Below are 24,335 nucleotides of genomic sequence, written 5' to 3'. Positions count from 1 at the left end.
AATTATATTATATTTTAATAAATTAAATCTTGAAAGTCAACAATAGAATGGAATAGTAGAATAGAACAATAGGCTACAAAAAACAAATGAAAATAATTAAAAATAATTAAAAAATACATTAAATAATTTAAAACAAATTTTTATCCCTCCGTCTAGTTCAGTGATTTTAGCCTAAGTGTAATGTAGCACAACCTTTAAAAATAAAAACAATTTTGACAATCGAATCACATGCCACAAAAACATATATACTAAATATACACCGATATACTGCAAATACTAGTTGATGTACACATATGCTAAAGGAAATGTATATAAAAAAATTGAAAGACAACTATATAATAATGAAAGGAAACGCATGATTTAAAAAATTACAGTAACATAACTACAGCTTACGATTGGCCACCACCCCACCAACCACCCCCCCCCCCCCCCCCCCCCTCTCGCGCTCGTGCTCAGGAGTCACTTTACGTCCTCTAACTGAAGAGGCGTAGCTCGCTGCTGCTTTCTGCTCATTGTGCGACTTCTGCGAGAGAAAATTTCCGCTTCCTGCACCGAGAACCAGCAGCACACCGAGCCCACACGAAGTTGAAGCGCAGGAGCAGAGAGAGGGAGACAGAGAGAGGGAGACACACGGAGACAGACGCGGGGTTTTTGCCGCCTGCCTTCGGGTACAAACCCCCCCCCCCCCGCTGCCCGACGACTGCAATGTTTTCACTATCAGGCGGCGATTAGCAACTTTCCGTTTGCACTGACTGTAACGTTGTACGGGAGCGTTTTACGCATTTGCACCGCCTGAAAAAACAAGGCTTAAAGGAAGGAGGAGGAGGACCGACAGCACCGAAAAAAAAGGACAGCACACTCTCTATCTCACACACACACACACACACACACACACACACGGAGAAGCCAGGCTACTACGGGTATTCCTCCCATTAGCTCCGTCTGAACGCCCGTTTTCAGCCTCCAGGATGTCGGAGCGAGGAGGGCTCCCGCGGACTGGGGGCGTCCCTTCGCCGCACATGCAGCCCTCCAAACCGGTCAGCATCACCTCCAACCGGCCGGTCCACATGAACCTGTACGCTACGTGGGAGGTGGACCGCTCCTCGCCCAGCTGTGTGCCGAGGTATGTGACAGGGGCCACGGTTAAAAAAAAAGGGGGGGGGGGGGCAAGAGCCGGGTTATGATTTAATCATTTTATGGGCTGGTTGTGAATGGGAAATGTCCCAATCTGTTTGTTTACACTGTGGGTTTTCACACAAACACCCATGACTGCCTCACCTCACATGTCATATTATTTCTTTTGATGTAGTATTGATATATGGGAATCACATTAAAATCAGTAATTACCATTTTCTTTTTATAAAATTGACATATTCACTTGTTCTCTACATCTGATTGGACCCCTTTTTTAAGGCCCACGTGCCTCTCACAGATCCTCAGACCCCAGTTTGACCACCAGTTCATTACCTAGGAGCTTTTTACAACCTTAATTTTATAGATAGCACAAGCAGACATGTCCCCTGGTTATCTTTAATGCTAATAAGAGTGTTTGTGTTGGGGCAGCTGCAGCCTTTCCCCAGCAGGAGATGGCCTCAGTTGTTACCCACCTGATCAATGCAGACACAAAGACTGATGAAGCGTTGGGTTGCAGACTGTCACTGCAACTACAGAAGGGGATTTTGTATCCATGTATGATCTAGCTCTAACGTCAGGTGCTGTGACACATTGGTTACTGGAAGAAGAGGCAGGTGGGAATGATCTTTGAGGCAGAAATGACTCATTTTTGATCACATTTTTTGCCTGTTTCCTTGACATGCTGGATCACTGTTGGCTGTGATGCAATGAAAGTTGTTCTGTGTGTTCATGTGGGCAGTGCAGCAAGGTCATAGTAGGCGAGACACCTTATCATAAGCTTAGCCCCAAACAAAGGCATTCAAGTAGGCTTCTTTTGTTTGACTGAAAGATTCCACAGCCAGTCTGTGGAGGGATCCGGCCGGCTGGCATGTGTGTCTGAAGCAGATACACTTGCAACCTGTGATAGTTTTATCTGCATTGAAAAGATACACATCAGATGTCACGTTCATATATATATATATATATATATATATATATATATATATATATATATGAGCTCCAGCTGAAGTCTGTCCTCCCATATTTATGATGCCGCCGTAATAACTGTGGTCATAGGTTAGATTCAAGGTCAAAGGTTAACCACGGTGACTGAAGTGCCGCTCATCTGATCACAAGCCCGGCTAAACATACAGTTGGAGTGTTGATGATGGATTTTTTTTTTTACAACAAATCAAACTGTGCAGGGGAATGTAGTAAAAGAAAAGCATGACATTTTCTTTGTAGAACTGATTTAAAAACATTTCTACATTTTATTTGCAGTTATCACCAGTTAACCTTGGCTTGTAAATCTGAATTTGTGGCTGAAGTTTATGCTGAAATTGTATTTCATTTTCTGGTCAGCAAACTGAACCTTATCCTCTGAGATGAGCCCAGATGTTTATGTTACTGAGAGCAATTAGCGGGAATAAAGCATGCTGGTAAAAGCATCACACAAAGCTCACATGCTGACATCTTAATGCAGCTTTTTGAAATGCTTTGGGGCTTTACTGGGTTCGAAGCAAAGCCTCAAGGGTGTATTTTTGCTTCTTAGTATTTTGGCAATGTGTGTGTGCTCTCCATGTGCTTGTAAATAAATGATACAGTTTTGGATCTATATTTTTGAACAGCACGCATGAATAAAACATCCATTCTTAGCCCACATTTTGAATATCTTTCCTCCTGACCCTTCTTTTAAGATGTGCATTATCACCTTCTTTGTGTATGTGCGCCATATAGCCACAGCTGATTTGTTTATCTTGGCATCGTGCTTCAAAGTGTGATTGTGTGTGTGTTTTTTTTTTTGGGGGGGGGGGCGGCTTTTTTCCTGCAGGCGTCACGGTCCGTCAAATATCTTCGATTTCACTGCAGTTGCAGCAACAGAGAGAGACTCACGGAGCCAAAAAGAAAATGAGGGTGGGGTGGTAGTGGTGGTGGTGGTGATGGTGGTGAAGATACGGAGGATGGGACTGGGAGATGGAGGTAGAAGCGGTGGCTCTGTCATCTACATTTAAATAGGATTTTCTCACAGACACAGGCAACAGGAAAGTGTTCAGAACGGGGGCTGACAGCTAATCTGTGGCACAGCCAGGAGAACCTGCATCGCCTATTGACTTGAGATACAGTCAGTGTTGATGTTTTGCCCTCAGCCCAGTTTGGCCTACTTGCTTCTTGTTGGCTTTCTTGTAGCTTAATCTTTGTTCCTGCAACAAGGACTAAGAACACCCCCCCCCCCCTTCCCTCACCCTCTAGCTGAGGTGTTTTTGCTCTAACCTCTTCCTGTCTACCCACAATGCCACTAGGTATGTTGTTTATGCAGTGCTGTAGGTTGAGTTTTCCCTGCCAGCATAAACATGCGCTCGGTTGCTTGCCCCGTTTGTAGAGAATCTGGAAACATGAGAAACATATCAACCAACCACTTGTTTGTTTTTTGATCATATTCAATAGGGGAGTGACAGGAAATATTCAAGCACGAGAGATAATATCACGGCAGATATGAGTCAAATCTTGCGAGCGGGCCATATCCGTCTTCCTGAGCAACCGGGATACCCCGAATATTTGTTTTGAAGGGCACAGGGCTCATCTGAAAACCAGCCCCACCCTTCCTCATACCCATCAACACAGCGTGAGTGCCTCTGAGGTCATTTCTGTGTTCAGCCCTCCTGACCTTCTATTCTATTCTTTACCAGAGAGGAATAAATCATTTCACTGGCTCTAGACCAGCTCTTTTAGCGTGGTGCGGAGGGTGATTCCTCTCTTCTCTGTCTCTACTTGGTTCTGCAGTGTCATCAGCACACACACACACACACATACAACATAAACGGGTGCTTGCCACTATCCCCCCCTCTCTGCACGCTTCATTGGTTCGTCTCCCTCACCACAGGGCATGAAACGCTCATTTTCTGCAGTCAAATAATCCCACTGATGAGTACAGTAGCTGCTCCACCAGCCCCGAAGCCTCACCTCATAAATATTTAGAGGCCGTAGTGTATAAAGATCAGCAGTTCTCAGGTGTATTTAGTGTTACTGCCAGGTGGAATGTCGACAGCGTCGGCCAATGTTCGCACCACAAATGGTTCGGATTCCAGTATCCAGCAGAATTTAGTTAAGGCCTCCTCCTGCAGCTACCCTGTGTCAGGTATTCCAGGAATGGGCCCTGTCGCAGAGATCCTCGCCTTGCATTATTAAAGAAGGCTTCCTTGACGAGCAGAGGGGGGAAAGTCCCACGCCTTAGGTCCATAGATGGATGCTAGGTCTTTGCTCTGTGCTTCACGGCGCTTTCCAAGCTTTGAGTGAATAGAGGAATCTCTTTCCCAGAGATCAGATCCATAGGAAGGAGTGTGGAGACTGACTTGGAGGATGGTGAGGGAGAGAGGCTTTTGTCTAGACGTCACAGGCTGCACGTCTACGCAGTTCAACCAATCATGCAGACGCTTTCATTAGAATATTTTTTGGGGAGCCTGAAGATGTGAAATCTCGCAGCAATTTACAAGAAAAAAAAAATCAGAAAAAGAAATTTTATGAAACAAAAATGGCTCTGTCTGCCTTCCTCTTCTGTTTAGTTATCTCGCTGTTCAGATTTATGTTGTAATCCCCCTCTGGGCGGTCTTGACTCCCAGATTAGGAACTACTGGTCTAATGAACTTGTTTTCACAATGGGATCCTTTTTAAAGGGCTCAAACAGTTAAATTGGCATATTTATGTTATAACCCAAGTATTTTGCTACAAAAGACAGGAGCATATACTTAACATTTAGGCTACTTAAAGAGATGGTTTGACATTTGGGGAAATGCTCTTATCTGCTTTTTGCAGAGAGCGAGATGAGAAAATTGACACCAACTTTGCAGCTAGAGACAGGAGCTGATTAGCTTTTTTTAGCTTAGCACAACGACTGAAAGCTATAGGGAAACAGCTAGCCTGGCTCTCTACAGCTCCGTAACTCAGGATAAAACCACAAATCATCATATTTACTTCTCAGTCTGTGTGCGTGTTAAGCAAACAAGGTACAGCCTGTTAATTATTTAGCTTCAGAGGTGTTGGTAGGCAGATTTTTAAAGTCTGACTTTGACAGAGGCTGGCTAGCTGACTCCAGTCTTTATGCTAAGCCAAGTTAATTGCCTCGTGGCTTTAACTCTTCACTAAATGCACAACATAACCATCTCAACCATGATTCAAAGAACATTCATGTCTCTTATTAGCCAATGGATTTCCTTTTCTAATCGAATAAACAACTCTGAAACTCTCCTTTTTGTAATTGCATGGTTCACCACTCTCTGGAGAATTAGTTGTTAAACCCGCATGAGCCAAAAATTATGGACCATAATACAAGATAACAGTGATTTTAGAAAGCTCCTCAAAAGATCATCAGCTAAAAGCCTTAACATTTAGAGCTGTAATAAACATATAAATAAGTGAAAACAGCAGGGTCATTACATTAAAAATAGATGCTTATCTACTGGGCTGGTAACGAATACTGTTGGCATGAAGAAGCGCGGTGCAGAAATGCAGGATGTTCTGAATTATACATTGTGCATTTGTTAGACTCGTTTGCTATAATTGCCCCACAACACAATGGAGGGACGACACTCGCCGTTCCTCAAGTGTCAGCGTTACATTATCCTCCCTGCCCCCCAAACCCCGGCTGCTGAACACACACTAATGGAAAGAAATGGGGGGGGGGGGGGGGGGGGCGGCCAACAGGCTATCGTGTACATACACACACACACAGGCCGGGTAGTGCCAGTCATTAAGACGCTTTGGCTTTGCCACATGCCCTGGCACTTGCTCGTTCTTCCGCGCAGCTGAGTGACCGAGAGGTCTGAAGTTTCCTTCGCGGCTTGGCTCGCTTTTTGGAGATGAAGAGAGAGAGAGTGCAAAGTGCAAACCACCTCCTCCTCCTCACCCTGACTTTCCATCATGATTTCTCATTTCTGATAGCATAGCCTCCCAACCTTAAGCCCCAGGGAGAGATGAGCGATGATGACATGCTCTTTATTATCTTTAATGATCTGTTTATCCAGTGGATTTACAAAGACTCGGGACTGTGTTTTTCCTCGTGGTATTTATAGTGCTAATATTGTATTTGAAATGGCTTGAAGCTTGAAGGCTGGCAGGATGTAGAAACCTGCGGTGAAACCTCACACCCAGCTGCTAACCCACTCAAAAGAATTACATTGGTATGTCTTTCAGCGCTGTAATGCCCAATAGTGGCATAAATACACTCTTATACACTTCTCTAAAACTAAGACCAAAATTCACAAGGGAACAGTCTGTTTTAAGAATTGAGAATGAGTTAAAATGAAAGTATCAGTATTGGTATCAGACCTTAAAACCTGATCTGGTTCCCTTGGGTGCTGCTCAGGCTCAGAGACCACATTGGATGACCCTGATTTTAGGTTGCCAATTTTATCAACATCTGATTTTGAAAAAAAAAAAGAAAGAGACGAGAGTCCCTGGGAAAGTTTCCCTGAAATACCGTTCCTCAACTTTTGAAGCCTTTTCTCTCTTAAAGTGAAACATGAAAAGCTCCCATTGATGTAAATGCCACATTTGTGCAGCTTGTCACATTCTCACTCGGTGACACACGTTGTCAGGCCTTTGGAAGTGGTCTGAATGAGTTTCTCTGGCTGTTAGCATTTTTTCAGCTCTTCATTTGGAGCCCGGTACGTTTCCGCTGTAAAGACGGCAAGACACGTTTTTGACACCTTTTCACTCGACTGTGAATTTTTTCTCTTCAATAGCGGCAGAGGATATTACATGAGTCATCAGAAACTCCTCCATGTTAAATCAGCTAACTTGTTCTAATTACAATTTTCTAGTCCGTGACGATATTATGTGACCACCACTTTTTCAAACACAATTTCCAGTAGAAATATCATCTTATGTCTTACATGCATTTTGGAAGAGAGAGGAGTCCTGCTGCTGCTGCTGCAGTGGAGAGGTTGTGGTCAGTCAGGCTGTAACACTGCCGTAGTCAAGTAAGGTCTTTGTTGCGGTATTATAATATTTACATGTTTTTGAGAGCTCCCCTGCCTGTCTCCTGGCAGTAATCCCCCTGCTGTGGAATCTTGCACTCCCATCTGGCAGCTAGTGCAGACACACACACACGCACACACACACACACACACACACACACACACACACACACACACACACACACACACACACACACACACACACATTTCTAAGGTGTAGTGACACCTATTCACGGACAGTGTCACTGACATATGTTTCACTGTTCATCCAATGTGTTATAAACAAGGATTCAGTGGCATCCAGTTACATAAACAAACATGCTGTGTGGGAAACACAAATCATGCCGACACACAACGCTCACACTGTGTTTTTTGCATAATCCCATTTTCAGCCTGTTGAAATGTGAGTTGCTTAGATGGGAATACGAGATGGAAAAATAAAATTCCGGTGGTTAGGGTTAAACTATTCATTTGCTGGACACCTCAGTTTGTTTACATTTGACTCATCTCTGAAGTATCCTGGGAGGAAGTCGTCTGGAACATTTCTCTTACTGACTGCACGGTGAACACTGTTAAAGTTTGGAGTAGTTTACTGCAGGTACACACAAGGACTTGTAATAAACACATACACTCATAAACACAACGTTTGTGCGTCTGTGCTGCCACTGTATGTCCGCATGTCCATGCAAACAACACAAGCATCGGACTTTAATCCTCTCCAGCTCATGTTACACACTGTTTCCCCTGGGTGATAACACAAGCTTGTAATGCACTTAACACAGATTGACCTTGACATGGTACCTGTGTTTAAGGATTAGTGACTAAAATTTATTGACATTTCTTCAATTCTGCAGGAGTTTGAGGTTGTTTTAGTTGAGAACTATTTATAAATTTCATCTAATTGTTTTGTTTTTTTACCTTTTTTAGATAGTTTGAGTGTGTTACATTGGTAGTGTTGTTGTGCTCTGTTTGCATTTAACAAAACTGTACAATTCGGATGTATGATTGAGCGTTGGCACTTCTCTAATCTTTTTCTAGTGATGCATTATAGATATTTTTTCAGGGAAAAAAAAAGCCTTCTATACTTGGTTTCATTCACCAGTTGAGTTGAGAGAGAGTGATGGCAGCAGAAACCTTTCCCTCCATACATGACAATATCTTTGTGACATAAGAGGTAATACATTAGTATTACCCAATGTTTTACCTCAATAACAGCAAAACCTATTGAAATCAGTTCCAAAATAACATGAAAAATGACAAATGAAAGCAAAAACTAATTACAACAGTCCATAGTTAAAAGAATAGTTCATTAATTTTTGGAGTGGGATAACCACCCTGTTTTTCCATTTACCTTTGGACAGAGCCAGTCTGGCTTTCTCCTGCCGAGATTCACTGACTGTCTCGTGTCTCATAGCTTCATATTTAATGCACAATCTTTTTTTATATCGAACTCTCAGCAAGAAAGCGAATAAGCATATGTCCCACAATTATTTTAAGAGGCAGGATTTTATATTTTGCAGAAATTTAAGTTTGACTGGATGCGTTCAGGTTTAACCAGATCAGACACAGAGGCACTGCTATGTAAAGATACGCAGGATGGGAAAACAAACATATCCTGACTACTCTTTCTGGCTCAGCAGCTGCCTCTGAACTCGCCTCGCACTGTCACTCCGATACTCTCAGCCCATTATGATGGCTGTATTAGGATCTGATTGGCTGATAACCAGGAAGCTATTATGAGCGCCCACTCATGTAGAGGTTTTCCGTTCCACGGTAACCAATCCAGCAACGTGCGGTTGTGCACGACGGCGGACAGTGAGCTCCGATGGCATCGTCTCCCCATCTCAAGCTAAACTGGATTAAGCGGGTGCTCTGCTCATTAATCTGTAATCGCTTTAACGAAGGGTCAATTGTATTGTGCGTGTGCGCTGGTGTTGTGTGTGACAACAAAAAGAGGGATCCTGCCGTATGCTCCTGCAGGAGCCTCTAACCGAGGGAAGCTTTATTTTCATTGTAAACTCGCACATAGTTAATGAACCGCAGACACATGCACCAGCAACAGACATTTTTCACTTTCTGTTAACACAAGCACTAGCTTATCTTGTCTGACTCTCACACACACACACGCGCACACACACACACACACACACATACACACACATTCTGCAGGTCACATGCTCAGTCTCTCAACCCAGAGCACAGGGCTGTGGTCTCGATAACAAAGTGCAAACTCGCAAAAACATGATTAGCAAACCTGCCAACAACAACAACTTGTGGTCACTGTTTTTTTGTTTTTTTTTGGTGTGTTTGCTTTGGTTTGCTTTGGTTTGTTTTGGTTTTTTGCAGTTGACAAATGCTTCAACATATAATAACCTCACACAGGCTGCTTTTGTTTTGTGAACATATGTGATAGATTTTGACGGAGCTGAATGTGCTACGTGTGTGTGTGTGTATGTGTGTGTGTGTGTGTGTGTGTGTGTGTGTTGTGTGTGTGTGTAAGGGTTGATTCTGCCCTCCTTAGGAAGTAACAGGCCTCTTTGTGTCCTTGCCTGTGGCTGTGGGAAGTAGAGCAAGACAGAAAGGGATGAAGAGAGAGAGAGGGAGAGAGGTTGGAAGTGAATGAAGCTAGAGACGGAGTGAAACATGAGGGAAAAGCTCACTGGAAAAAAGTGAGTGAAAGAGCAAGAGGTCTTTTTTTTTTTAACACACAAGACACCTCAGCCTGCATGTGTTCATGCATGAGTGTGTAGTCGCCTACTTGCTTTGTGTGGACTGAAATGAGTTCGTTTGGGGACAAAAAGTTGGTCCCTACAAGGTAAACTTAAATTTAAACTCGGATAATGATTCGGGTTCGGGTAAGTGTAGAGCTTAGACTACATCCACATATGGTCTGTGTATGTTGCAAAGGTTGACAGAGGAGTAGAAAACCCCTGTTACAAGCCGGATGTAGTGGTTGTGGTTTAGGTTAGGGTAAGACTGTAATTAGAATAACCTTAATCCTATGTGGGGGAAAAAAGCAGCCTGGCAAAATAATGCAGGGTCGTTTGGCAAAAGAAAGCTGAACGTAACGCAACGTCATAACAACGCAACGTTAATTTCCTGAGTTGTAAAACCCTGCCTGTTAGTCTAACAGAACTGTTGTGCGCTGTTTTTGGTGTCCGACTGGCCTTTAAATATATATACGTATTATGATAATCATTATGAAATATGGTAATACCTTGTCTACATATCCCTGCCAACACAGCCCTTTGCCTAGTTAGGGTTGTAGGCTTAGTGAATGTATCTAAGTGTCAATGCAATATCTTCCTAACTGGCAAAAACAAGTCTTTGGGCGTGTGTTTGCCCTACCACACAAAACTTCCCCTTTTTCTGCCTGTGTGTTAACATTTCCTCGAGGTTCGTAGCAGACGCAGGGGCAAATTGGAAAACAAAAAAAAAAATGGAAAAACACACTCGCAGGGGTTTTCAATCCGTCTTTCAGTCACAGCTGAGACTCTGCCTTTTGAAACAGCGTCCATTTACTTCAGTTCATCGTGTCTTGTAATGTATGTTCAGCCAAACAGCCCCTCAAAAGAGAGAGCTGTACACACAGCTCATACAGCGAGATGGTGGTGAGAGCCATTTTCATCAACCTCTCGCTGCTCTTGATTCTTCTTTTTCGTCTCCCCTAGAGATTTTTCATTTAATGAAGGCGGTGTGCGTGTTATCGCATGCTCACACTGTTGTCACATTAAGAGCCTTTTCTCACAGCGTTGCACTGCATTCACAACAGCTCCTTGAACCATCATCTGGCCTGAACTCGGATCCTCCACCACATGCTGGTGTTATTGTGTTAAACGCGTGTATTCATGCTGCCGCTGTCATCACCGTGCGCCGTGATTCAAAGGCTGATTATGTACATATACTGTATGTGTGTGTGTGTCAGAGTGTGTATTGTGTTTTCAGGTAACGCGCCACCTTTCATGGTGTGATTATCATCGCTGCTGCTGCCTCTTGCCTCAACCTCGCCGCTACATCAAACGCTACGTGTGTGTGTGTGTGTGTGTGTGTGTGTGTGTGTGTGTGTGCGTGCGTGCGTGCGTGCGTGCGTGCGTGCGTGCGTGCGTGCGTGCGTGCGTGTGTGTGTATGCGCCCGTTCACACTGTTTTCACGTTATTGTAGCTTTTAAGTATCATCTTCACTACCTTCTTTGCTGCACTTAAATGTGGCCTGTCTCACCTGCGCATTATATCAAACGTTGGCGGAGTGTGTGCATGTTGTTTTGTGCACGTGCTATTGTTTGTTCAAGCTGTGTGTTCACGCTGAATGCTGCCTTTAGCAGTGTCATTTTCATTATGTTTGGCAGCTCTTGAATCGCTGTCCTGGCTGACCTTGCACTTAAATGGTGCTTGTGTGAGTGTTTCAGTGTGGTGTTCCTGTATTTTATTTTTTTATTTTTTTTGCCTCGTAACACCACTGTATGCTTCATAGAGTGCAAATAGTCTTGCCTCACCTAGCGGCTTACATCAAATAACACTTTACAGCGGCTACGTGTGTGTGTGTGTGTGCGTGCGTGCGTGCGTGCGTGCGTGCGTGCGTGCGTGCGTGCGTGCGTGCGTGCGTGTGTGTGTGTGTGTGTGTCCTGGCGGGGTGTACTTGCTTCAGGCTGCGTGTCAGCTCATGTCAGCAGGGTGACTGTTCATCTTTACAGGCACAGCAAAGAAAGACGAGAAAGGGCGAGGAGAGAGCGATGAGGCGTCTTCGGGGTACCATAGCGGAGGAAATGATGAAGTGAAGGGTGAAGTTAGCCTTGTTCCAGACCTCTGGACTGTCGCTCTCATCTCTAATTTTGTCAGTATTTGCAAATAGGTCTGGTGTTGCTCTATTAAATGTCTGTTTTACTTGGCTTGAGAAACGGCCGAGCCAATTAGAAGCTTTGGGACTTTGCCGGACTCATCTGTCTGATTTTGCCAGTCTGACAGATAAGGTCAGTGTAAAACAGAGTTATGATCAACAGCTTAATATGTGGCTGCAACTAATGAGCCCTTGCATCATCAGATTTTTTTTGTTAATGAATATTTTGTTTTTAATCAGTCTATAAAATTCATCACAATTACTCTGAGCCCAATGTTTTCAAAATGCTTGTTTTGTTGCATCAACTGCAAAGAAATATATGAAAAAACAAGCAGCAAATTGTCCCATTTAAGCAGCAGAACAGTAAAGTTTTGGCATTTTTTGCTTGAAAATGACTGAAACAGTGAATCAGTCATAATTTGGTGCATTTTCTCTCCATTGATTGACTTTAATTGTTTCTGCTTCAGTTTAGTTATTGCTCATGATATGTTGAGCTTCATGTAAACCTGGAATCAATGCTGAATGAGCACGTTAATGATCTGTAATTATTTCTAATTATATTGCACTTTGAATTATTTTTTTGATTTGCTCAGCTCTATATACTTTAGCTAGTTGCAAACTTCAGCCTACTAGCCTGGTTCCCTGCCACATTGTGGTTGTCTTGAACCTTATACCTCCATGTACAGTGACACTGATAAAGCCCTCTGAGGTGCCCTGTTACTGGGGGACTTTTATTTTGGCAGTCAGTTATTTGTCATGTACGACGACACTTTCCCATCATCATTGATTATTTATCCAGCAAACTGTTCTGTAGTCGAGCTAGCGAGATGAAAACAGCGTCCAAGCATCTGAATGCATAAGTTAGTAGTGACTGTTGAGGGCATAGTAAAAGTCGGTGTAATACTGAATAACAACATGGCCACTGGGTTTTGCAGAGGAAAACCTGTGTCTCTCATGCACGAGTCGGGAAACAAGGCAGACAGAGGGTGAGGAGCAGAGGAGAGCGAGGAGAGGAGGGCCTGTTGTGAAAAGTCAAGGGGGAGGGAGCGTGAGGCCGAGAGTGAGATGAGAGCGGGGGGGGGGGGGGGATTAGCGTATGGAAGGTAGAAAATGGGCTCGGGTGGATGAAGGTGACAAGAAGAGGGGTGGGTGAGGATGATGGGAAGAAAAAAAAAAGGCAGGCTTTATCAGAAAAGGACGACATCAAAGCCGGGGGGGGGGTTGGCGAAAGGGAGGGGAGCAGCTGGGGCAGAAGGAGGAGATATGGCACAGAGACGTGAGCTGATGGAGGAATTAGCTCTGCCACATGCTTCCTTTTCCCTCTTCACCTCCACTTTCAATTTTCTCTCTTGTTTTCTCCTCCTCACATTTCCGTTTTCTTGTGTTTTCACCTCTCCATCTGTGTCTCCTTTACCCCCCCCACCCCCCACAGACTCATACCTCGCTGTTGCAGGTTAAGCCCGAGCTCTTTTGTCTCTACTCATGTCTGTTACTCAGCCCCTCTGATATACCATCCCCTGCTGGCCTTCTCCTTTCCAGTGCCACCATTACAGCTCTGCCCCACAGTCGCACCCTCCCCTTCCCCAACAGCTGTGATGGATCAGCCATCGAGTGCTGTTTCACCTCTTCTGCCATTGTTTTCTGGAGCAGTCAACACCCGAGGTGCCATTATGGCTGTCTGAGCTGGTACACACTCACCTGCTGCCATAGTACCAACATCACTGTCACGGGCTCCATTACATTCCCGCTGTGTCACATTGCAACTGTTTCTAGCTCTCAGTGAATGCAAATTTCCTAAATGGAAATGGAAATGCCTTGCATGTCTGCTAATTTTAAGCACAGTTGTTGATCCGCGTCCTTAGCCGTGTCAAGGAACAATACAATAGACATGTAATGAAAAGTAAAGCAGAACGACTGTGATTAGATCAGTGAAATGTATACAGTAGCTTATATTGGCCTTATATTAAATACAGTAGCCAGAGTGAGGGTATTTGACGGCTACAAATACATGCAAAGCAACGATAAAGGCAACCAAGAACTACAAATACAAAACTATCTCAAAGAAATCTGAGACGGCAACAAAGAGACAGAGAACGACTTAAACAATGTTGTTTCAACTCTTTAAGTCTGTGGGTTTTGCTCTTCATGTAGGAGATGTGTGGGACCTTAACCTCTCTCATGTAATGCCCGTTGTTTCATAAGCGAGTGTCATGATGTTCAAACCCTGCAATGTTTCACTTTATTGCAGCAGTCTCTTCCTGTGTGACAGTTCTTTCTGTCACATGCTGCAGCCGAAAGGTAAATTTGATGAAAACCTTGAAAGGTGAAGTATCCGTGCAACAACATGGATGATCTGAGGACGCTATTGTTTACAAGAACAATAACAATATCATTTTAAATTTGGAGAGAGGGCCCGGTTGGTCTCGAAATGTTAATGTAATGAAATGAGAATTTTAAAGCGAGTGTTTAACAGTATTGCCAGTCTTTGGCTTGTTAAATGTATGGTGGTAGTTTCCTTCCCAGAAGCCTCTGAAAGTCCCTGAACATCCTTGAAAGTGCTGATGAGTTTTGAAGTGGAAACACCGTGTCTTGTGCTTTCAGGTGCTTTTGGCCACAAATACAGCAACAACTGATGCTGTTTGGAAGTTCTTGATCTTTCTCTTCACCAACACAACGCTATTGTGTTCATGCACCATGACTCATCGTGCTCACTTTCACTTTCCCGGACTAGTTATTTTTTTTTTTTTTTTTCATACACCCCCCCATCTTTCCTTTTCATTTAATCTCATGCAACTTCCAGTTTCACTTTCTCTCTCTCTCTTGCTTTTCCTCTGTCGGGTTAAGTGAAGAGGAGAGAGGCGTAGTTTCATGTGTCAGTCGTGATCCTGAAGTAAAATTTGAGTTTTCATTTGGCTGTGCTCTTGTCATGAACACAAACAACACGCCACCTCTGGAAGGCACCATAAGGTGGGTGTCTTCCTGGTTTAAAATGCTCTGCCTGTTTCACAGATTGAATTCGGGCCACGGGCTGCTATTTGTCACTGTTGCTGAGAAAAAGCACTTTCTGCTCATGTATTTTCTGCAAGCCATTTGTTCAAAGGGTTGCGTAACAGACTGATAAGTGTATTACTGTGCAGTTGTGTTTGTAGCGGAGATTGGATGTGATCAGCGAGCCTTGTTTTTAAATTTTTTTTTATTTTTTATTTTCCAGTCCAGACGTAGAGCAGTGCTTACACGTTGGTGCGCAGATGGCAACGCTAGCTCCGGGGGAAACACACACACACACAAACACACACACACACCACACACACACACACACACACACACATTCATATATGTATTCAGCTACATGAGTGACTTGCTCTTTTTCTTTTCTCTTCACGAACGCAAAGCTGTTGTGTTCCTGCACCGTGACTCAACGTGCTCACCTTCACTTTCTCTCACTTGTTTGACCCGTTTTATTCTATTTTCATCCCTCCATCTTTCTTTTTTATTTCATCTCATCCAATTCCTGTGGTTTGAGCTTTCACTTTCTTTCCAGCGCTTTCTCTCTCGCTGTTTCTCTCTTGTCACGTCGTGTTAAGCACAGAAATGTTGAACTACTGGCCTGTCCAAGATCGTCTTGGTCACTGTTGTTTACTTCTCCCATATTTCTCATTTTTGAATTCCTCCAGGGATCGGATTCATTGGCTAACATCAGAACTCACTCACATTCGCGCACACGTACTGCACAGTCGACTCTCATGCCTTCCAAAACGAGGCAGCAGCCACCCACGTACCGATACGCACACTAGATAGCTTCGTATAACAACATCAAAAAAATGAAGTGCCCACCCACCTACATGCAGTCACACGCTCAAATAGCTCCCCTGCAGTGGGCAAAAGCACACAGCAAAGAGTGATGCCAGGATTTGGTCTTGATGAGCACTGTGGTGAGCAATAAGTGCACACAAACACACACACACACACACCCACACACACGCACACACACGTGTGTATATATATATATATATATATATATATATATATATATACATTTTTTTTTCGCTGTGATGGAGGAATCACTTCTGCTCTGCCGTCAGATTAAGTATGAGTCAGAGCAGGAAAACACACACAACTGCCTTATAGCTGTATGGTAAAACCACATACTGCACGCTCAGTGATGTATATAGTACATACAGTCCATGTGGCTGGCACACACACACACACACACACACACACACACACACACACACACAAAACAACAACGTGTTACCTATAACCTACTTATGCCATTGTACACTCACCCACTCTGTTTCTGTCACTGTTCCTCCCACACGCTCAGACTGACACATACATTTACACACTCTTTTTTTCCTTTAACACATACACACACACACACACACACACACATACACACACTGGCAGACTGATGTGCATATTCATTAAAGCAAATGCACATGCATCCGTGAGAGATCATTGCATCATAAGTAGACATGGTATAGGCAGGGCACAGTGGGAGAATGGGGTGTGTGTGTGTGTGTGTGTGTGTATTTGCCAACCATAAGCATGCTTGGCTGCACAAAGGTCAAAAGTCTTGGTTGGCATCTTCACACACTTGATGTTTAGAGGCTTTACAAACTTCTTCTATCTTTCAAAATAAAAGTCACAGCATTTTCAAAGTCCACCCCAGTTTCTTTTACGTGATTGAATATCACAAATTGTCATATGTCGTTTTTGGATCTGTACATTGAGGTTTTCAATCGCAGGGGTTTCCCCCGAGAAATCGGTTACAAATGTCGGGTGGTACAGTCTCTATCAGTTGGTGCCATATCCTGAGTTGAATCAGACCGATCCTGACACGTCGTCGCGTGATCAATTTAGCAACAAAATGTTGGTCTCACCGTTGACTCATGCGTTGAATATCATGTAATTTGCTGTAAAATACAGTACACCCGCTCTTTTGGCCTAAAGGTTAATGTTGTATTTCCTAAAACTTACAATCTGGCCAACACAAGAGTTTTGAGGCTGGTGTTGTTATAATGTCATAATCTTTTCTAATGTTAGCGGGGGTGGCAGCATGTAGCTGTACACAAGAAAAGCTTTGACATGTCTGTGCTTCACATGACTTTTATTTTTCAGTTGACAACAGTAAAAACAACCTTTTACTTGGCTTTAAGTGGAAGTGTGACAAAAAAAGACATTTATATGATATAAATGGTGTCAGTTATTGTCTTAACTTTATGACCTGAATGTGCCTGTGAGCGGAGGGACCCGGCTAGCATAAAGTGGAGATGGATATGAAAGACGGAGAGAGACAGAGAGAGAGAACACAGAGAGGGCAAGACTGGACTGGAATAAAACAAAATCAATCCAAATCCTATATTGGAGAAAGATGGAGCAAGGCAGAGCCAAAAAAAAAACCCCCCAAAAAACCCCCACTGATTCTGAAAAAGTAAACAAACCAATTAGATAAACTTGGGCTTTGGGGGCTGGTTTGAGAAAAACAGGAGCGGAAGGAGGAGCAGGGTGATGGGATGGAGGGAAACAGAGGCGCTATCAGATGAGACAGACGGAGGAGGATGGAGAATTGTGAATTGCCAGAGGAGAAATGGAAAAAGCCTTGAATGGAGAGAAGAAGGGAGAGTGGGCAGGAGATGAGAGGCAGAGGGAGAGATAGCCCTGCTTTTTGTTGGCGGACAATGGTGGACAGCTTGTGTTACTGGGCGAGATAAGAAATGGGTGAAATTGAAGAGTGAGGGGGGGACAACAAGCCTCCAGCACACACACACACACACACACACACACACACATATATACATACACAGAAAAACATGCATTTACACAGGTCCTAAGGCATTGTGTCAGTGTGACCGCGCCCCTGTTGTAAGAACCTGCCATCCCGTGATGCAGGTGACACACCTTCAAAAATTGATAAGTGATCTATGTTGACGTTTACCGAAAAACACTTACACCCACAATGTCAGGCTCGGGCAGCAGAATTATTAATAGATTCTGTTTGCAGATGCTGGCTGTCTCTCCGTTTCACACACGCACACGCACACACACACACACACACACACACACAGACACACGCTATGGAAAAAGGAAATGTCACAGAAGAGGAACAGAGACTGGCAGGACCGACGGTCGGCTTCATTTCACCTCTAATCTTCCTGAACAGAATATTCTGGTAAAAACCGAGCGTCTCTTCTCTCATTGCCCCGTCGCTCCACTAACACACACGTCTCACAGTTACATTTAATTATAGCCCGTAACTTGTAAAGCACTTCTCCCAGATTTCCATAAAAGCTCCCGTGTTCCCGAAAACCAAAACAACAAAAGCAGACGGGGCCGGAGAGATTAGGACGACGGGGGCCCGACGTCTCCCAAAGCCATTAGCTGATGAGAGGTAGTTTAATGTTACGTCGTTCTTTGCAGTTAATGTTTATTGAAACTCACCTTGAAGTTCAAGGTGAGTCTTTGCATCTATTGTTGTCGAGCCTTTTTTTGCAATTCACTGTGCAGATCTGAAAAGAACAGGTCGAGACGTCAGAGGAGCAGGAGGCCAAACGCTCATTTTTAGAAAAGCAACTAATTTATTTTTAGCAGGAGATAATTATTTTTGTGACTTTTGCTGCTTTTGACGCGTTGCTTGCTAACGTCCCGCATCTCCAATGACATACTTGGCTTCTGTACGTGCTCACAGGGGAATGAATGAGGTACACACTGAACGCATCTCCAGTGCACATGAATCCTACATAAATATTTCTGTCTTAAAGCTGCTCAAAGATAATTTTCCTGCTGTTTTCATTTCACTGTTTACTTTAAATTGTGCCCTTGCTGGCATCTAAAAGAATTTTAAAAAGCCAAGCTAATGAGCTTAGTAACTCTTCAAAGCAGGATGCACCAGTGGACCCATTTAGAAGTAATAGAAAATCTAAGACTCATTAATGACTGTAAATAGTTAACCCCAATTAATCCCAGTTAACACTCTTAAACACCCAAATATGTAAATTAGCTGGGTTATGGAAATATTACCTGAGCACTGCATTCTCTACATTCTGTTCATTATCCTGTCTTTGTCGTTCTGCTGCTCGTTTGAAGCTTCATGGCAACGAGGAACTGGAATACGGATCAGAGGATCTGACGTAACAGTTGAATGAAAATGCTGTCTGAAATTTGAGTTTCATAAAGGAAGGATTTTTTTTTTTTTTTTTTAATTCGGCTGGTCTACACTTTATATTCAAGTCAAGTTTCAAAAATGTATGATTTATTTATTTTCATTTCAAAAGAGGTTGTGCATTGACAGAGAGGAAGGAATAATAAGCTGTAGCTCCGGGTTTTTTTTTTTTAATATAAGAGCCAAACAACATAGAAAAACAAGATAGACGGAGTCTAGAGTTGTATACACACTGACGGCACTGCATCTGCACAAAAGACCACAGTGTTTCAGAAGCAGCAGGTAAACTCTAATGCTGCTGTAGCACTGAATGTGAGATATCTGTATCGATATATTCTGCAATGACTCAAGGTGATTAGTTATCAGATATTGGCGGACATTTCAGTGTTATGTATCTGTAATGTCAACATGACCATGCTGACAGACAGACAGACAGACAGACAGACAGACAGACAGACTCTGGCTCCCTAAACTTGGCTTCGATCGATCTGCACTATATTAAAAGCTACTGGATTAGTGTCATGTTGCTTTTTCGTCCTTTTTCTTCTTCTCTCCCTCATCCTTCTTTGTCTGTCTCCCTCTCTGTGTCACAGTTAATAGTAAAACATTCATGCATATTGATCAACCGAACTACAATTAGCCTCCTCTGTGTACATGTTTGTTTGCTTTCCCTCAGCCCTGAGCAGACAGCACTATCAGTTTCTAATGTGTGTCAGCAGCGTTGGATACTGTGCTCCATTTGGACAAACACTGATAAGATGTGGATCAGGACAAGTGTATACCGACTGTAAATGGGGAGAAATTATAAACTGGTGGGCTGCTGCTGTGTGTACTGTGTGTGTGTGTGTGTGTGTGTGTGTGTGTGTGTGTGTGTGTGTGTGTGTGTGTGTGTGTGTGTGTGTGTGTGTGTGTGTGTGTGTGTGTGTGTGTGTGTGTGTGTGTGTGTGTGTGTGTGTGTGTGTGTGTGAGACTCAAAGTTCACAGCACATCATCCAGACGTTTCCCCTCCGATCAAAAACAGTTGCTTCTGAACAAGAATATCACCAAAGTGGGGTTGTCACTATTTTCAGAAACTGCACACACACACACTTAAATGAACAAACTTCTTATCAGACGGACTTTATATGACTATAAACAGTTAAATCTTTGATTGTGTTGGTCTAACATTAAAATTTCCTTACAACACATTCAGTAAAGCCATTTTGAAGCTGTAAAAAATGGGTGATTGGGTTTAAATCAGATTGTGCTGGGTTGAATTTAGGAGCTTTTGGTTTATAGATTTGGGATGGGATTACAGGATGAGTGTTTGACACTTAAATGTTAGATTTTATTTGCCATAATCCGAAACACTGCTACACAGGTGCAGCCATGTTTTTTTTTTTTTTTGGAAACAAAATTGTTCATCAAATGAAATCACGTCATCTCCTTCTCCATGAGTCACCCGATGTTAAATACGATTCCTCCCACACGCATCTGATATGTAACTATTTATTTTTACTGAGTCATTTAAAATCCTATTGAGAATCAAGCACTCAACCTCTGTGGGCGTGAACGATTCCTGACATGCCTCCGCCTTTGTAAACCAAATCCTTGACTCCAAATTCTGCAGCTCATCTTGAATTTAATCCCAACCCGGCCCGGTCTAAACCCTCAGTTTAATCCGTGTGATGATGGTGATGATGTCTGAACCATTGATGATGATGTCAGGCCGGTTGATATAGTGTACCTTGAATTTTAAGTGACCTTGCATGATTAGTTTTAGCATGTTTTTAGCATATTCTTTCATGTATTATGTTGTGGCATTCAAGGCTGTTTATGCTCTGTGTTTCATCTGGCTGTAAATTAAAGTTTAAACCTAAACTCCAGCGTGAAAAGAGCCTCTTCAGAGAAATGAGAATTAGAAAAAATGCTGCTTTTCTGTCCCTTTTATGGAGAAACCTGCTCCTCCAACGTAGATTAAAAACAGAGCGGCATAAACAGAACCACCGAGTATCTCAGTAATAGTGTTTGCCAGACTGTCCTGCTGTATTGCCTATTCATTTTTATGTTACTGGAGCATTAGTCTTCTGCACCACTGTAGGCGAGGAAGGAGGAAGCCTCAGCCTCACTGGAGTCAGACTGCTGCTGTGACCAGCATCCTAATTATCTGTAAGACCAGGCCAGGGGTGTATCGCCTATAAACACACACATCCACAGTGGTCTATCTCTCAGTTTTGCTCCAACCTCCATCTTTAGACTTAATGCAATTTCTCTCCCTACTGATTGATGTCTTAGGCAACGCAACGTCCCGCCTCCTCCAGCAGCTCATTGGCTGCCACAGAGCTGTTAGAGGGTCATGGATGATGAGCAGAGCGGACTGCAGAGCTTTATGACTCATTCTACCCCGCAGGCAGGTTGTGCTCCTATAGAGTGGGTTTCAGAGAGAGTGAAGGCGACTTCAGGTCCCCGGTTATTTGTTGATTTCATGTAGCCAGATGTCCATTTCACCAAGTTCTGGAAAGTCTGGATTTCAGATCTAATTGGAGCAAATATGACCTTGAAAATGCTCTTCGGCCAGTGAACTTTATTTTGGTACCCACCGAAATGTTTTTGTAGCACCGATTATCAACAGTTGTGACGCACTGATGCTAATGCTGGGATCAACTCTCTGCAGTCAAAAATTTCTAAAGATACCAACACACCTACACAGCGTAAGCTAGCCTCATTTAACAGTGACTTGTTAGCAATGCCGTCAAGAATTTTGTTGCTGGTTGGTGCGATCAGGTCATTAAATTGTATAAATTCAGTCTCATGACAGTGGTTTTTGAACAAAACTAGGCTAATTCTTGCTGAGATTTGACTTTTTTTCAGCAACTATTTTTGTATCCAGCATGTTTTGCTTCTCTCAGCACTGGAGTAAAATCAGTGCTGACAGTGTCTGTGTCTGTCTGGCCACAGTAGAGGATTAGAAGATAAACTGGATCCTCATTTCTGCTCCTACAACCCTTTTTCTTTCATCACGGCAGACTTGAGTGAGTCCAAGGTGTTCAATGACTAAAGAAGTGAAATGACAGTAAATGTGTGAGTCTAAGAGCCAGTTCTCACTTTATAACACGAATTGGGCTCATTTTTCCCTGTAGTTGTGGACCCAGTGTTACTCGACATATTTTCATATGTTGCCGGGCAGAATCCTTCAGAGCTAAACAAGCTCACCTTGCATCACTGTCACACATAGATGCACAATTTTTCTACACTACCAACAAATTGCAAATATAAAATATTAACCAGACGGAGGGTTCGTTCCTCCGACGGAGGCACAGTTACGGCGTTACACTTCACAGGATTCACGCTCACGTTGCGCTGTCACTCATCCTCTGTTGTAATAATGTACATTGAGAGCCTGAGATGTGTTTTCAGAAAAGTTATGCTGTTTACATCTTAATATAAAAGCAAGAGGAGGAAAAATTATTCAGCGCTGCTCTGCCAAACTGTTGACATCTTTACAGGCTGTCTCCACTCAGCCAAAGCTATTTTAAGACTGTTGTTAGTGAGGAACCGAATGCTTGTTATTTTTGCTGCCTGTGAGGGGCCACACTACAAGAAACTGTTGACTCGCTCTCCCTTTCTTCTATTCTCTCTCTAGCTCGTTCTGCCTCTCGGTCTTTACACAGTGTTCGCCTGCGTCTGCTTATGGCTGCTCTTGATTTCATGCACACGTTAATTGGAATGAACATATTTATTTTTATGTCCTCACTGTGCCTGTGTGTGTGCGCGTGTGTTGTGAGAGCTTTAATGTGTATATAAGTGTGTGAGGGGTTAGAGTATGGAGGCCACCGATAAGCTTATTGAGGGCTTCGGGATCAAACCCCCCCACCCTTGTGAGGTTTTAAGCCACATCAGCTCCCACCTCCTCTCTTGAAAATCACACACTCACACACACTTTCAAACTAACACACAAACATCAAAGTCTACCGTTTTGGTTTCATCAGTATTGGATCATCTCCAGTTTTTAGGGTGGAACATTCGACAACTTTCTCCTGTATCTCTCTGGGTTGTTTTTTCCTTTTATTTGTGTGTGTGTGTGTGTGTGTGTGTGTGTGTGTGTGTGTGTGTGTGTGTGTGTGTGTGTGTGTGTGTGTGTGTGTGTGTGTGTGTGTGCGCACGTACGCCACATCCGTGCGTGTCTGTGCGTGAAGGCAACTGAGCTCTGCTGTAAATCTACTCGGATCAAAGTGACTCTGGAGAGGTGGCAAATAAATGGACGGAGGGGAAATTGGGTTTGGCCGACTTCACTCCAAGTGCTTACACTGGGAACACACAACGCACAAACACACACTGATCACTTTCTGGTGTATGAGTTATCCCCTATATGTCTGTGTGTGATTAACTCTCAGCTATGCCTGTGGCATGTGTCATGTGTCATGTGATGCATGTTTCTGTTTGAGTGTTTGCGTAAGCCTGTGGCTGGGATTCCATTAAAAGTAATGTTTGCCAACTTTTCTGCATCACATATGAAAAGTACGAGGTATTTGTCAACTATACATACACAGAAATATATTTTCTGGAACATAATACACAAAAAAAGTTTTTATGGAAATGCACTTTAAATAAATGATGTAGAGTAGGTCCTTTTATATGTTTTTATAATCAGAAATTAGCATAGATGAGTTATGAAATCATTCCTTGATGTATTAAAAAACATGTCATTATTACATTCGTTGTTATCAAGCCCTACTACAGGCCCATCACTTAAATTGAGAGCTTTTAAATAATCTGTCAGAGAGCTCTCGGTCCCGTTGTCAATCTCTCAGTCGAACTGTCACATGGACTCTTTTTGTTCCCTTTTCATCACTGTCCTCAGAACAACACATGATGAAGGTTTAGACTGACAACACAGCTCTGCTGCGCGTCGGCCGAGCCGCTGTTTTTCTATCTTTAGTCTATACAACGTTTCACAAGGCTGATCTGCTTTTGGCTCGACATATTTTAGGTAATCCATCCTATGATAAACGGCATGTACTGCTTCTGTTTTCATGTAGTTGTGTAATTATTTCGTGGTAACGCGGTTTCCTAAAAAGGAACATTCACGTACTTGGAAACTTTCCTTCCATGATGCTTCTTTGAACACCTCTTTATTTTATGTGTAATTGTGCATACATTTGCTATGCAGTTACCAATATTGATATTGGGAAATTATTTGTATTGATATCGTCATACTGATTAGAGCCGCTCGATGTTACACCCATTAGCATCCATTAGCTTCTATCTGTAGCTTT

The 24,335-nt window shown here is 43.1% G+C and overlaps 1 protein-coding gene across 2 annotated transcripts in view; it reads left to right on the top strand.

Annotated features, from left to right (window-relative positions):
- Positions 1–619: 619 nt before the first annotated feature.
- LOC130164115 (phosphofurin acidic cluster sorting protein 1) overlaps positions 620–24,335 on the top strand; it is a 58,519-nt gene continuing 34,803 nt past the window's right edge. For both annotated transcript variants that reach the window (XM_056368573.1, XM_056368572.1), the window contains exon 1: positions 620–1,123. In XM_056368573.1, the coding sequence (XP_056224548.1) occupies positions 969–1,123 (155 nt within the window). In that variant the 5' untranslated portion in view covers positions 620–968. The remainder of the gene's footprint in view (positions 1,124–24,335) is intronic.

The sequence above is a fragment of the Seriola aureovittata genome, chromosome 23 (assembly GCF_021018895.1).
Source record: "Seriola aureovittata isolate HTS-2021-v1 ecotype China chromosome 23, ASM2101889v1, whole genome shotgun sequence".
NCBI classification, from domain to species: domain Eukaryota; kingdom Metazoa; phylum Chordata; class Actinopteri; order Carangiformes; family Carangidae; genus Seriola; species Seriola aureovittata.
Note: the sequence above shows the minus strand (reverse complement) of the source record. Positions and strands in the feature narration are given on the sequence as shown.